Source organism: Bos grunniens, chromosome 29, assembly GCF_055505025.1.
Source record: "Bos grunniens cultivar Pamir isolate PY7600 chromosome 29, Bosgru_T2T1.0, whole genome shotgun sequence".
NCBI classification, from domain to species: domain Eukaryota; kingdom Metazoa; phylum Chordata; class Mammalia; order Artiodactyla; family Bovidae; genus Bos; species Bos grunniens.
In genome coordinates this window covers 27,161,215-27,173,458 of record NC_141193.1, presented here as the reverse complement: position 1 = coordinate 27,173,458, position 12,244 = coordinate 27,161,215, and the positions used below count along the sequence as shown (strand labels likewise).

General features: G+C 39.1%; 1 protein-coding gene across 41 annotated transcripts in view; it reads right to left on the bottom strand.

Moving 5' to 3' along the window:
* NELL1 (neural EGFL like 1) overlaps positions 1-12,244 on the bottom strand; it is a 1,048,536-nt gene that overhangs the window by 799,971 nt on the left and 236,321 nt on the right. For all 41 annotated transcript variants that reach the window (XR_015158062.1, XR_015158061.1, XR_015158064.1 and 38 more), the window contains one exon: positions 319-391. Coding sequence is in view for 37 of the 41 variants with exons in the window: in XM_086385555.1 (XP_086241681.1) it covers positions 319-391 (73 nt within the window). In the remaining 4 variants the exon portion in view is untranslated. The remainder of the gene's footprint in view (positions 1-318; positions 392-12,244) is intronic.

Genomic DNA, 12,244 nt, shown 5'->3' with positions numbered 1-12,244 from the left:
AATTCAAGAAATTTTAAAAATAGTTTTTATACATGTATTTATATAGTTATACCAAGCATAACTTTCTGTATCAATCTACAGACTAAAAACTGCTCCTGTTAACTTTTCTTATCTTCAAATTTTAATTCTATGAATTATACATAAACTTTAAAAAAATTCAAAGACAGAAGTATTTAGGATACATAAGATCTCTCACTAATCCCACCACCTCATAAGTCAACAATGTAAATAGTTTGTGTATATCCTTCCTGACAGCTTCTCTCATATTATCAACAAGTTATATAACATAATTCTGAAATGCTTTAAGTTGCTACTTACTGCGATTCAGGTTTGGACACTGTGTTATATATCCGTTTGGCATGAAGATGATTTTCCCATCTTGGATAATCCCCTTGATAAAAGAAGAGAGAGGGGGCAATCACTATTACACGTATCAATTCAAATGGCCCCTGTCACATGCTCTCTACAGGGAAGATTTTTTTTTATTTAACATGACTGATAACCTCATTCAGAAGCTGAGTTGGTCACAGTGACCTACTGCAACTCATGCTCTTCCAGAAATCTCAAAATGTCCATTCATCTTGAGAAAGCTACAATTACTTACTACTGATTTATGCTAATGATATCATAGAACTAAGGATCCATCAGTCAATGTTTTTAAGCTGTCCCTCTAAAAAGGCACTGATGCAATAAAAATTCTCCTCAATGCCCTAGTCATCTTAAAACATTAAATATTGCTGATTTCCAGGATTATCTTAGGTGGGGGAAAGAGACAATAGGAACATATTAGACTAAAATGCTCTGCTGATTCATTTAATCAAGGAAATAATATTAGACTTGGGGAAAACTAAGAACCTTGCTCTCAGCTAATTGAATAACATGAGTCTTTGCTGGTGAGTCTTAAGATTTGTTCAACATCTCACTGTGGATGAAAGGAGGTCTTTTAATTTTCCAATATATCTAGAAGAACAGCCCTAATTTAAGAAAGTCATTGGGGCTGTCATCTCTCAATGAAAATATTGACATAGCTTTTGGACTTTTCATGTTGAATTTCAAGATTCTCTTTCTAGAGTATTTTTTCCCTGGTTTGATGGAAGAGATATTACAGAACAGATGGAACATGTAGAAGCTGGTTCAGTATACCGAGCTTAATCTATAAATAAAATATAGGCTTATGATAGTGTGGCAAGTCTTTCAGAGGGAGTAAAGTTTAACATTTATGTGCTTATCCTCTGAACAGCAAAAGGTAATCAGCAAATGCTGTTTCTGCTTATTATTTCAAGATAAAATATTAATTGGAAATGTTAATAGAAACAACAGGGTCAAAAGGCCTCTTCCTCAAAACGAGATACCTTTATTAATCTGTTCCTCTTTGAGGATGATACAGTGTCTATGATTACCAGAGCAGACAGCCTCACCATGGGAAGGAGGTCCCTGCCACAGTTCTTCAAAATGAATTTGCCATGTCTTGCAAGGGAATTCCAGGGAGTAATTAATAGAGCACAATCTAAGTCAATCAGCTTCTTCCTGGCACAGTATTGCACAGTTTTTCAAAGCAAATTATCTCCTTTAAGAGGCCAGGGCACCTTTCAAGCATGTTTGAGGAATCTGAGAAAAGCATGGGATTGTCAGTCAGCGGTTTATCTGTAGCTAACTGGGTTTACTTAGGAAGTCAACCATCTTCTCTGAGCTTCAGTCACTTGATCTAGAAAAAAAGAAGTGCTGTATGCAAAAGCTGCAGAACCTTCCAGCACTTAAGTGCTGGGTCAGTGAAATCTTTGTCCAAACTGAAATGGTCACAATTTAGATCTGTATGCTTTTGCTAACTTTCAAGATAAAAGAAAAAAATCAGTCAAGAGTAAATCAAAGCTATAGATTTCCATCATAGAACAGACCATCAGAGAGATATAATATCACATTAGAAAATATCTGTCTAAATAGGCTAAACATGGATGAAGTAGAGTGACTATCTAGGTCTGCCTGGGATTTAGAGATTTGGGTGCTAAAACTGAGACTCCCAGGCAAATCAGGACAGTTGATCACCCTCAGTGATGCAAAAGTAGAGAAAATACTTATACTAGGAAAGGGCTGGGTCTATTACCTGCTGGTCAGAAAAGCCTAAATCGTTCTTATTTTTATTAGCCATGAAAAAGACCCTTGGAAACCTAGAATATATTTGTCATGGTATTATCTTTGCCAAAAGAAATGGAAAATCCATTTGAAAGGATATTCCTTTTGCTTATCCTGTAGCAATGTATATTATACACAGCAGTATTCTTTTGGGCTTTTTTTTTTTTTGTCACATAGTTGCTTTACAATATTGGGTTATTTTCTGCTGTATAGTGAACTGGCCCTTTTATTTTAATGACTGACTGATTTTGCATTTTAAAATTACTAATTGTTTCTCCCACACTTTCTTCTTCCTGCATCCCTCCTCATTTCTCTTTCTACTAGTAATCTCAGGCACACACATGTGTGTTACACAGATCATTAGATGAAGGTCAATGGTGTTGACCTGAACAAAAATGGAAATAAGAACAGACAGATCTTTGATCCCCATCAGCACAAAACCTCAAGGCACTTCATATTTTTTTCTAAAAAAAATAAAAAGGTCATGAGGGTCAGCCCACATACTGGCTTAAAATGTTTTCTTACCAAATGAATCAAGATGGGAATGCTAATTTGTTTGAATGGTTATAATTCCAGTCTGGATTAAAAAGAAAGGCGGAATATACTGTACAAATACCAACTGTAACCCAAAGAAGAGTGAGTGTATGCATTTACCTATAAATACATATCGATGTATATATCCCAGGACCTTCTCATAATAAGAACCAAAAGGTCTTGCACTGAACTGTCATATGGACTAGAGTCATCCCTCAGTAGTTGGAAGGTAATTCTGGGACCTCCTTTTCCCCCTACCCATCAGGGATACAAAAATTTGCAGAAATGACATAATACAGTATAATTTCTGTATACACAGGCTCAGCATGCATGGAATCAACCAACTGCAGGTCAAAATTGTTTGATTCTGAAGATGTGGAAATGGCAGATAGCAGGCGGATTTTATTTATTTCCTGGACATTTGTCAATAAAGGAAGCATTTGCTAGGCACTTAGTTTTCTTTAGAAAACAATTTTATAAAGCATAAAACAACAAACAAAAAGGTGATCGGCCTTATCTCTCTCAGAAAAATCATCTTTGAGGATTTCTAAAGATAAAAGCATACCTTAAAACATAGCAACTTCTCCCCCAAAAAGGTGAAATAAGGGATAAAAAGATAGAAATTCTATTATTTTTCTTCACTTAACTTCAAATGTATCTATACTTAACTGGAAAAAAGAAACTCTGTCTGAGCCTATACCAGCAGACCTCCTTTGATCTCATTTTTTAAGACTATGCTTTATTTCATACCATTGACCAATGCAGTATTTCTCAAAATGCCAACTTCTTAAGAATCACATTGAGTATTTAACATTCAGATTCCTGGCTCAATGTCAGATTCTGTTTCAGGGGAGTCAGGGTGGGCCCGGATTCATCATTTTCAAAAGCTGTCCCAGAGGATTCTCACAAAAAGTCAAAGAGCCCCACTTTGAAAAACACTGCTCTGTTGTCCCTGGGAAAGGAACTGGCAATCCATCCCAGTACTCTTGCCTGGAAAATCCCATGGACAGAGGAGCCTGGCAGGCTACAGTCCATAGCATCACAAAGAATCGGACAAGACTGAGCTACTGAACGTGCTCCCTGTTGTCAATCATTTGGATTTCCTAGAGCAATATTTTGGAGAAGGAAATGGCAACCCACTCCAGTGTTCTTGCCTGGAGAATCCCAGGGACAGGGGAGCCTGGTGGGCTGCCGTCTATGGAGTTGCATAGAGTCGGACACGACTGAAGCAACTTAGCAGCAGCAGCAGCAGAGCAATATTTACTCCTTACACAATGGTGAAGGTAGTATCAACATCCAGTACACTAATAGAGTAAAATATTACTATCTGGAACTGAATGGCAACCAACCAAATTACTAAATTGGAAACACCATGAAGGACAAAACATAGGCTTTCACCTCAGCATCCCCTGCAATTCCCATCATAGTATATTCCACAAAGTAGTCACAATCAACACCTTACCTATATCAAATGCTTAAAAACTATGAAGTATATAATTGTAGGCGAGCAAAACTTGCCACTTGAAATGTGACAAATATGGAATGTAAGATTAGACCTGAAAAAAATCAAAGCCCAAAAGACACAGAAAGAAACTTTGACCTTCACCCTAACTACCTAAAACAATCAAGACAGAAGGTCTGTTCCCAGAAGAGAGCTATTACCAGAGCTCTCTGCCAGGAATATGAGCCAGGTGTGGGGAGACAAGATCAGCATGCACTCTGCACCCACTGTCTCTGCAGGTCCAGCAAACATTTATCTACTGAAATTTGCTCTGCCATCTCCATCTCCATATGAATTGTCTACCTCCCCCTTGCAATCCCAAAGTTCTACCACCACATCCAGGTAGTCTTAGCTGAAAATGGTATTTAAGGTGAGGTATTTCAGCCACTTATGGTAAGCTACTCAGTTTTCCTGGATCTCGGCCATGTACACATGTTGTTGAAATCTGTTTTGAGTATCTACTAACTGGTCTCACATCAGTTTAATTCCTAGACTCACCAGAAAAACCTAGGAGAGAAGAGGAAGAAGTTTCTTCCTCCCTGACACAATCAGTTCAGTTCAGTCGCTCAGTCATGTCCGAATCTTTGCGACCCCATGAATTGCAGCACGCCAGGCCTTCCTGTCCATCACCAACTCCCGGAGTTCACCCAAACTCATGTCCATTGAGTCAGTGATGCCATCCAGCCATCTCATCCTCTGTCATCCCCTTCTCCTCCTTCCTCCAATCCCTCCCAGCATCAGAGTCTTTTCCAATGAGTCAACTCTTCACATGAGGTGGCCAAAGTACTGGAGTTTCAGCTTTAGCATCATTCCTTCCAAAGAACACCCAGGACTGATCTCCTTCAGAATGGACTGGTTGGATCTCCTTGCAGTCCAAGGGACTCTCAAGAGTCTTCTCCAACACCACAATTCAAAAGCATCAATTCTTCGGTGCTTAGCCTTCTTCGCAGTCCAACTCTCACATCCATACATGACCACAGGAAAAACCATAGCCTTGACTAGACAGACCTTTGTTGGCAAAGTAATGTCTCTGCTTTTGAATATGCTATCTAGGCTTGTCATAACTTTCCTTCCAAGGAGTAAGTGTCTTTTAATTTCATGGCTGCAGTTACCATCTGCAGTGATTTTGGAGCCCAAAAAAACAAAGTCTGACACTGTTTCCACTGTTTCCCCATCTATTTCCCATGAAGTGATGGGACCAGATGCCATGATCTTCCTTTTCTGAATGTTGAGCTTTAAGCCAATATTTTCACTCTGTTCTTTCATTTTAATCAAGAGGCTTTTTAGTTCCTCTTCACTTTCTGCCATAAGGGTGGTATCATCTGCATATCTGAGGTTATTGATATTTCTCCTGGCAATCTTGATTCCAGCTTGTGTTTCTTCCAGTCCAGCATTTCTCATGATGTACTCTGCATATAAGTTAAATAAACAGGGTGACAATATACACCTTTTGACATACTTGACTTACTCCTTTTCCTATTTGGAACCAGTCTGTTGTTCCATATCCAGTTCTAACTGTTGCTTCCTGACCTACATATAGGTTTCTCAAGAGGCAAGTCATGTGGTCTGGTATTCCCATCTGTTTCAGAATTTTCCACAGTTTATTATGATCCACACAGTCCAAGGCTTTGGCATAGTCAATAAAGCAGAAATAGATGTTTTTCTGGAATTCTCTTGCTTTTTTGATGATCCAGTGGATGTTGGCAATTTGCTCTCTGTTCCTCTGCCTTTTCTAAAACCAGCTTGAACATCTGGAAGTTCACAGTTCATGTATTGCTGAAGCCTGGCTTGCATAATATTAAACTATAAATTTATAGCTCTTAAGAGTCTGTGAAAATCATATGGAATGCTAGTTGTTAAACTAGGGGTACATACCAGAATTTTAGAGGAGGGTGAGGGAGTACAAGTTTCTATAAAATTTTTAAATGGCCCTGAGGTGATTTTGATATGCCTGATGAAAACTACTGATCTAGGGACTGATCACCTGGTCATTAGACCTATGAAAAATCTAAAAGCTCTGATATTTTAATTAGCTTTTCTAAAGGATACTGTCGGATGGCATCACCAACTCAATGGACATGACTTTGAGCAAACTCCGGGAAATGGTGAAGGACAGGGAAGCCTGGCATGCTGCAGTCCTGAGGTTGCAAAGAGTTGGACCTGACTTAGTGACTCAACAAGAACAACAAAAGGACACCTTAATCTTGGGCCATCAACTACAGGTCTGCTAACCTCAGACCAGTGCTGGTCCACTATCAGTTCACTTCAGTGCAGCCAGTCAGTTTTGCCCATCTCTTTGTGACCCCATGGACTGCAGCACGCCAGGCCTCCCTGTCCATCACCAACTCCTGGAGCTTGCTCAAATTCATGTCCATCAAGTCGGTGATGCCATCCAACCATTTCATTCTCTGTTGTCCCCTTCTCCTCCTGTCTTCAATCTTCCCGAGCATCAGGGTTTTTTCCAATGAGTCAGTTCTTCACATCAGGTGGCCAAAATATTGGAGCTTCAGCATCAGTCCTTCCCATGAATATTCAGGGTTGATTTCCTTTAGGATGGACTGACTGGATCTCCTTGCAGTCCAAGGGACTCTCAAGAGTCTTCTCCAACACCACAGTTCACAGTGTAAATAAAATCATTTGAGAAAGTCTCCTAGTTACGTGGACTCACAAGATGGTGCTACAAGGTAGTCCTGTTCTCAAAATAAGGTTCTAGAGCACCGAATGAGCTCCCTGTGTCACACAGCAAACTCCCACTGGCCACCCACCTCAGAGTTCCACAATATTGTGTCAGCTCCTGATGTATGGCAGGAGCTGACACAACATTGTGGAGAAATAATCCTCCAATTTAAAAAAAAAAAAAGGAAAAACAAGATAAAAAAAAATTTTTTTTAATGAGGTTCTATCTTAATTGCCTTCATGGAGAGATACTATTCAACTGTCCATAATGAGTTATTTGCATTCGATGCTAACAGTCAGCTGAAACAGTTTTTCAGTGCTGGAAAACTAGGGTCCTTTTAGGTAGCCTAACATTCTCCCCTGCAACCTTATTTACACTATTAACTTGCTAAACCATCCCATTTCTTGTTGTTAGTACAGTGCTAAATCTCAGCCACTCTGGGGCTCTAAATAAATCCCTAAGGGGCAGAGCCCAAATTAATGAGTTTTGACTATTAGTACAATGGAAAGAGAAAATGGATCTTTCTTCCTCTTTGTTACATCCACCTGTTGCCACCTTCTTCATCTTCCTGCACTCAGCTCACCAGGTACTGAAAAATAAATTTGCACCAGGCAGGTGATATGTTATGGGTTTGTTTTTTTGTTTTTTGGTCTAGGGCACTAATGCCCATTATTTCCGTTGTTCCAAGAACATTTCTCATTTCACATTAAAAAATACAGGGAGATGCAGAAAAAGAGTTAGAAAAATTATGCCATTATTAGCCTCTTCTGTGTGGAATAAGGAAGATTAGGCAAGCCCTTCCAACACTTGGAGCTTTCCGATACAAATGAAAGCAGCTTTGCCGCCAAACAAATGCTAATTCTTCTTTAACACTCTTATTTCCCTGCAGATCTCTGTTTACACTGAAGAAAATGGTTTCCTTTTTTGTAGGCTAAAACACTGAAACAAATTGCTTTGAAAGGGAAAGGAAAAGGGAGTGGGGAAGAGTTCCTGGCAGGCATGTAAATATATGGATGAAGATGTGGTCTGTTTATAAACTGGCAAGGACCCAAGCTTTGGCAACAGGCTAACAAAAAGTAAGACTTGCGAAACTGACAAGGAGGGTCTTCAAAATGCAGCCAATTATGTATTTCTGCCTTGAAGACAGTTAATAAAATATTCCAGCTTGCATAAAAGCCAAGACAGACACTTGTCGACTTCCATTACAATCAATAAAAACTGTCAGCTCATTAGCATATCATTAGCTTTCCTGCTGTTTCCAAAGATTTAATGCACAGAAATATTAATCTACAAATATATGATTCCCTGGCTGTGTGACTTTGACTTTCTGCATGAAAGGAAAAAATAAGAATTAGAGATGGGAGGAATTCAGTATAGCTTCTTTTTCTATGTGCCTATAAACATATGCTTACCATCTGTGGAATTATGGGAACCAGCTGAGGTAGAAAACAACAGCTGTGGCAGAAAAAAAAATAATAATCAATTTCACTTCCCCGTGACAGCTCAGCTGTTAAGGAGACAGCGAAGTCCAGGTAAGGGAAAGGTTTCAGACCTAAATTCACCAGACACAGAGACACAGTCTGAGAGAATAGTTCTAACTGTGAATGGCTTTGGGATCAGAATTCTCCCTGAGAGTTCAGCTATTTCTAAACTGTCAGAACAACCAAACCTCTGAAGCACTGTGATTCACCTAAGCTTGTTTTTTTCTTTACCCTCTGAAATAGTGACAGCATAATCAGCTTAGTACGCATCAAAGGGGAATTGAGCGGTAGGCAACCACCTTGATAATGAAAATCTATGACAATCAGAAGATTCAGATAAGCCTATCACTACTGGCCAACTGCTTTCTCAAATGGATGCTGTTTTGAAGTGAAGAATTCCGCAGCTTGTGTTCTGTGTCTCTGATAGGCAGTGACTAACACTAGAGGTTTATGTGCAAAACACCAAGCAAATGATTCCATCCTCTGCTGTTTCATCAGCAACAGTTTATTGCACTATTCCTAAGGATGCACCAGGAACCAGAAAAAAGCTTGACAGTTTTACCTTTTACTTTGCCTATGAAGTGACCATTCATATTTAAAATAAAGAACACCACAGTTTTAGCCTGAAAACACCATAAGAATTTTAGTTCTGGAACCAAAACACAGGTGTGATTCTTGGATCCAGGAGGCAGTTTCTACACGAAATATATTAAAAGCCTGAGAAGTCACCTGAGAAATGAATGCCTCTTTTATAGGAAGATTTTTTGACACTGAAACTATCAGGATAATTTCTGTAATGAGACATTGGCTTATATCCCCTGTCCTAGCCATCTCACCTCACCAAAGGGTGGGCTGAACACACTCTGGTGTACAGGACACTACGGGGGAGATGAGTTTTCAAAGGTTTCCTTCTAAAGAGCTACTGGATGGAGCTACTCATTCTAGGGAATAAGGAGAATCACAACGCTCCCTAGGAAGATGAGGTGTGTGGAACTGCCACCTCCTTTTGGTGCTTATCACTGGGACTGCCTATTCTGGGTTGGAGCTAAGGAAGAAGATAAGTTTGTCTTCTCCATGGGACATGGTATACTTAAGTGAAATACTCCACCATCTAACACAGTGACATAGTAAGCAAGCCCCTAAAAACATCTGTTGCATGAATGAGCGAAAATCTTGAGGAAACAAAAAAAAGTTCTAAGTTTTGATCTCATTTCACTCACTTGTAAACTATGTGACACACATGTTGCTTGGTCTTTCTGAGTATCCTTGCCTCATTTATACACTAGGGGTAACACAGTCAACCCTTTGTACCTGCAGATACCCGATCCACAGGATATATGAAGGGCCAACTACACTCTGTCATTTTATATAAGGGAGTTGAGCATCCGTGGAGTTTGGTATATCCACAGAGGGTCTTAGAAACAGGCTACAGAGGGATGATTACATTACTATTTAATTAGCATTCTCTGAAGGTGAAATGTAATTAACTGAGGTCATACAGGTATGGCCAGACAAGGTCTACAACAGAGAAAGCAGTCAATAACCACTGGTACTCTATTCCTCATCCCCACAACCCACCTCTGCAGGAAAATGATTGTCCAGATCTATGAAGAGCCTCTATGTTTTCTGTCTGTAACAGGTTTTGGGGATCTTAAGCAAGGATTCCTTATATCTACAGAGAATCACACACATCAAGCTGGAACAGACATAGGATACACTCTTCTCCCTCTCTTAATGATGAGCTCCCAACTGAAACAAAAGTCCCTAAATGGTAGAAAAAATACCTATTATGACTACAGAATAGACTTAAGCATACAAGGAACATTAAATACATAAGGGGAAGGGTATGCATGTTGGAAACCTACTGTGTGTCAGGTGCTTTTAATATATATTCTTATATAACCTGCATTACCTTTACGAGAGACATCTTTGCACTTTACGAATAAGAAGTCCGATTCACAGCTTGTGCATTTACTCATTCATGTTAAGAGTACACCATCTGCCAACTATGGACCTGGTATATCTGAACCACTTGCTGAATAAAATAGAGTTCTGATCTTGTTAAATCTCAGAATCTAGATATAGTGATCAATAATAAACAAGTAAACCCTCATAACCCTCATAGACATTATTTAGGATCAACTACCTAATTTGTAGAGTCCCTTATTCAAAACATTATTGAAGACTTGGAGATGGCAATAGCAGAAGCATTAAACCAACCATGGAATGTCACTGGCTAACTGCTCATGAAGCCACCCCTATGCTTTCAAACTGTACTAAGAGTGAAGAGGAGTTGAAGTTGCAGTGAGCTGGTAGGTATACCCGCACATGCCTTGGATTCAAATGCTTCCAACTATGACTTCATTCCTTTTTCTTTCTGTCCTCTGACTGCTTCATTACAATTATTTTCAAGTTCAGTGATTGTTTTCTTCTTCCTGCTCAAACCTGCTGGTGAATCCTTCTAATCCGTATTTCAAATGTACTTCTCAGTTGCAGGATATCTATTTGGTTCCTTTTTATACTTTCTGTTTAATGATATTCTCTTTTGTTCATACAAAATTTTCCTCACTTCCTTAAACTTTTAGGCCACATTTTCCTTTAGTTTTTTGAACACATTTAAGGCAGTTATTTTCAAGTTTCCATCTACTAAATCCAATATTTGGACTTCCTCCAGAATGGCTTCTATTTATTTTGTTTATTTGAATGGCAGTACCTTTCTGATTCATCTCATTTCAAGACTGAACAACTGAATATTGTAATGACTCTGAAAATCAGTCTCTCCCTTCCCTGGGATCTCCTGTTTTTTTTGTTTTTTGTTTTTTGTTTTTTCCTGTTCTTTTCATTTGTCTTTGTCTATTGTTGAATTGCTGCAGTAATCTATTTGTTTAGGAGTTTATCTATTTTCACAGAGACTGTATTCCTTATTATTTGGTTGGTGAAAAAGTAATTGTGGTTTCAGATGGTGAATTTTAAATCATTATAACTAGGCTCAAATACATCTTTATTAATCAAAATAGGAACTATTAGAATCAACACATTTTTGCCAATGAGAAGTAAGTTTGATTATTCTTGTAGCATAAAATCCATGCTTCGGGATTTGATGAACTCTTGGTCTGTGTCCCGCTGGTTGTGGAAACCTTTTCCCTGCAAAAAGTTGTCAAGATGCTTGAAGTAGCAGTCATTTGGTGAGAAGTCAGGCGAATATGGCAGATGAGGCAAAACTTTGTAGCCCAATTCATTCAACTTTTCAAGTTTTGGTTGTGCGACATGTGGTCGGCAGTTGTTGTGGAGAATTGGGCCCTTTATGTTGCCCAGTGCTGGCTGGAGGTGTTCCAGGTTTCAGTGCATCTCATCAGTTTGCTAAGCATACTTCTCAGATGTAATGGTTTCACTGGGATTCAGAAAGCTGTAGTGGATCAGATAGGCACCAAACCACCAAACAGTGCCCCTGACCTTTTTTGGTGCAATTTTGGCTTTGACATGTGCTTTGGGGATTCTTCTTTGTCCAATCACTGAGCTGGTCATTTCCAGTTGTCGTATAAAATCCATTTTTCATTGCATGTCACAATTCTATTGAGAAATGGTTTCTTGTTGCATAGAATGAGAGAAGACACTTCAAAATGACAATTTTTTAGTTTTCGGTCAGCTCACGAGGCACCCATTTATTCAGTTTCCTCACCTTTCCAATTTTCTTCAAATGTCAAATGACCATAGAATGGTCGAAGCTGAGTTCTTTGGCAACTTCTCGCGTAGTTGCAAGAGGATCAGCTTAGATGATGGCTCTCAATCGGCTGTTGTCAACTTCCGATAACCAGCCACTGCACTCCTCTTCTTCAAGGCTCTCATCCCCTTTGCAAAACTTCTTGAACTACCACTTTACTGTACATTCATTAGAAGTTCATGGGCCAAATGCATTGTTGA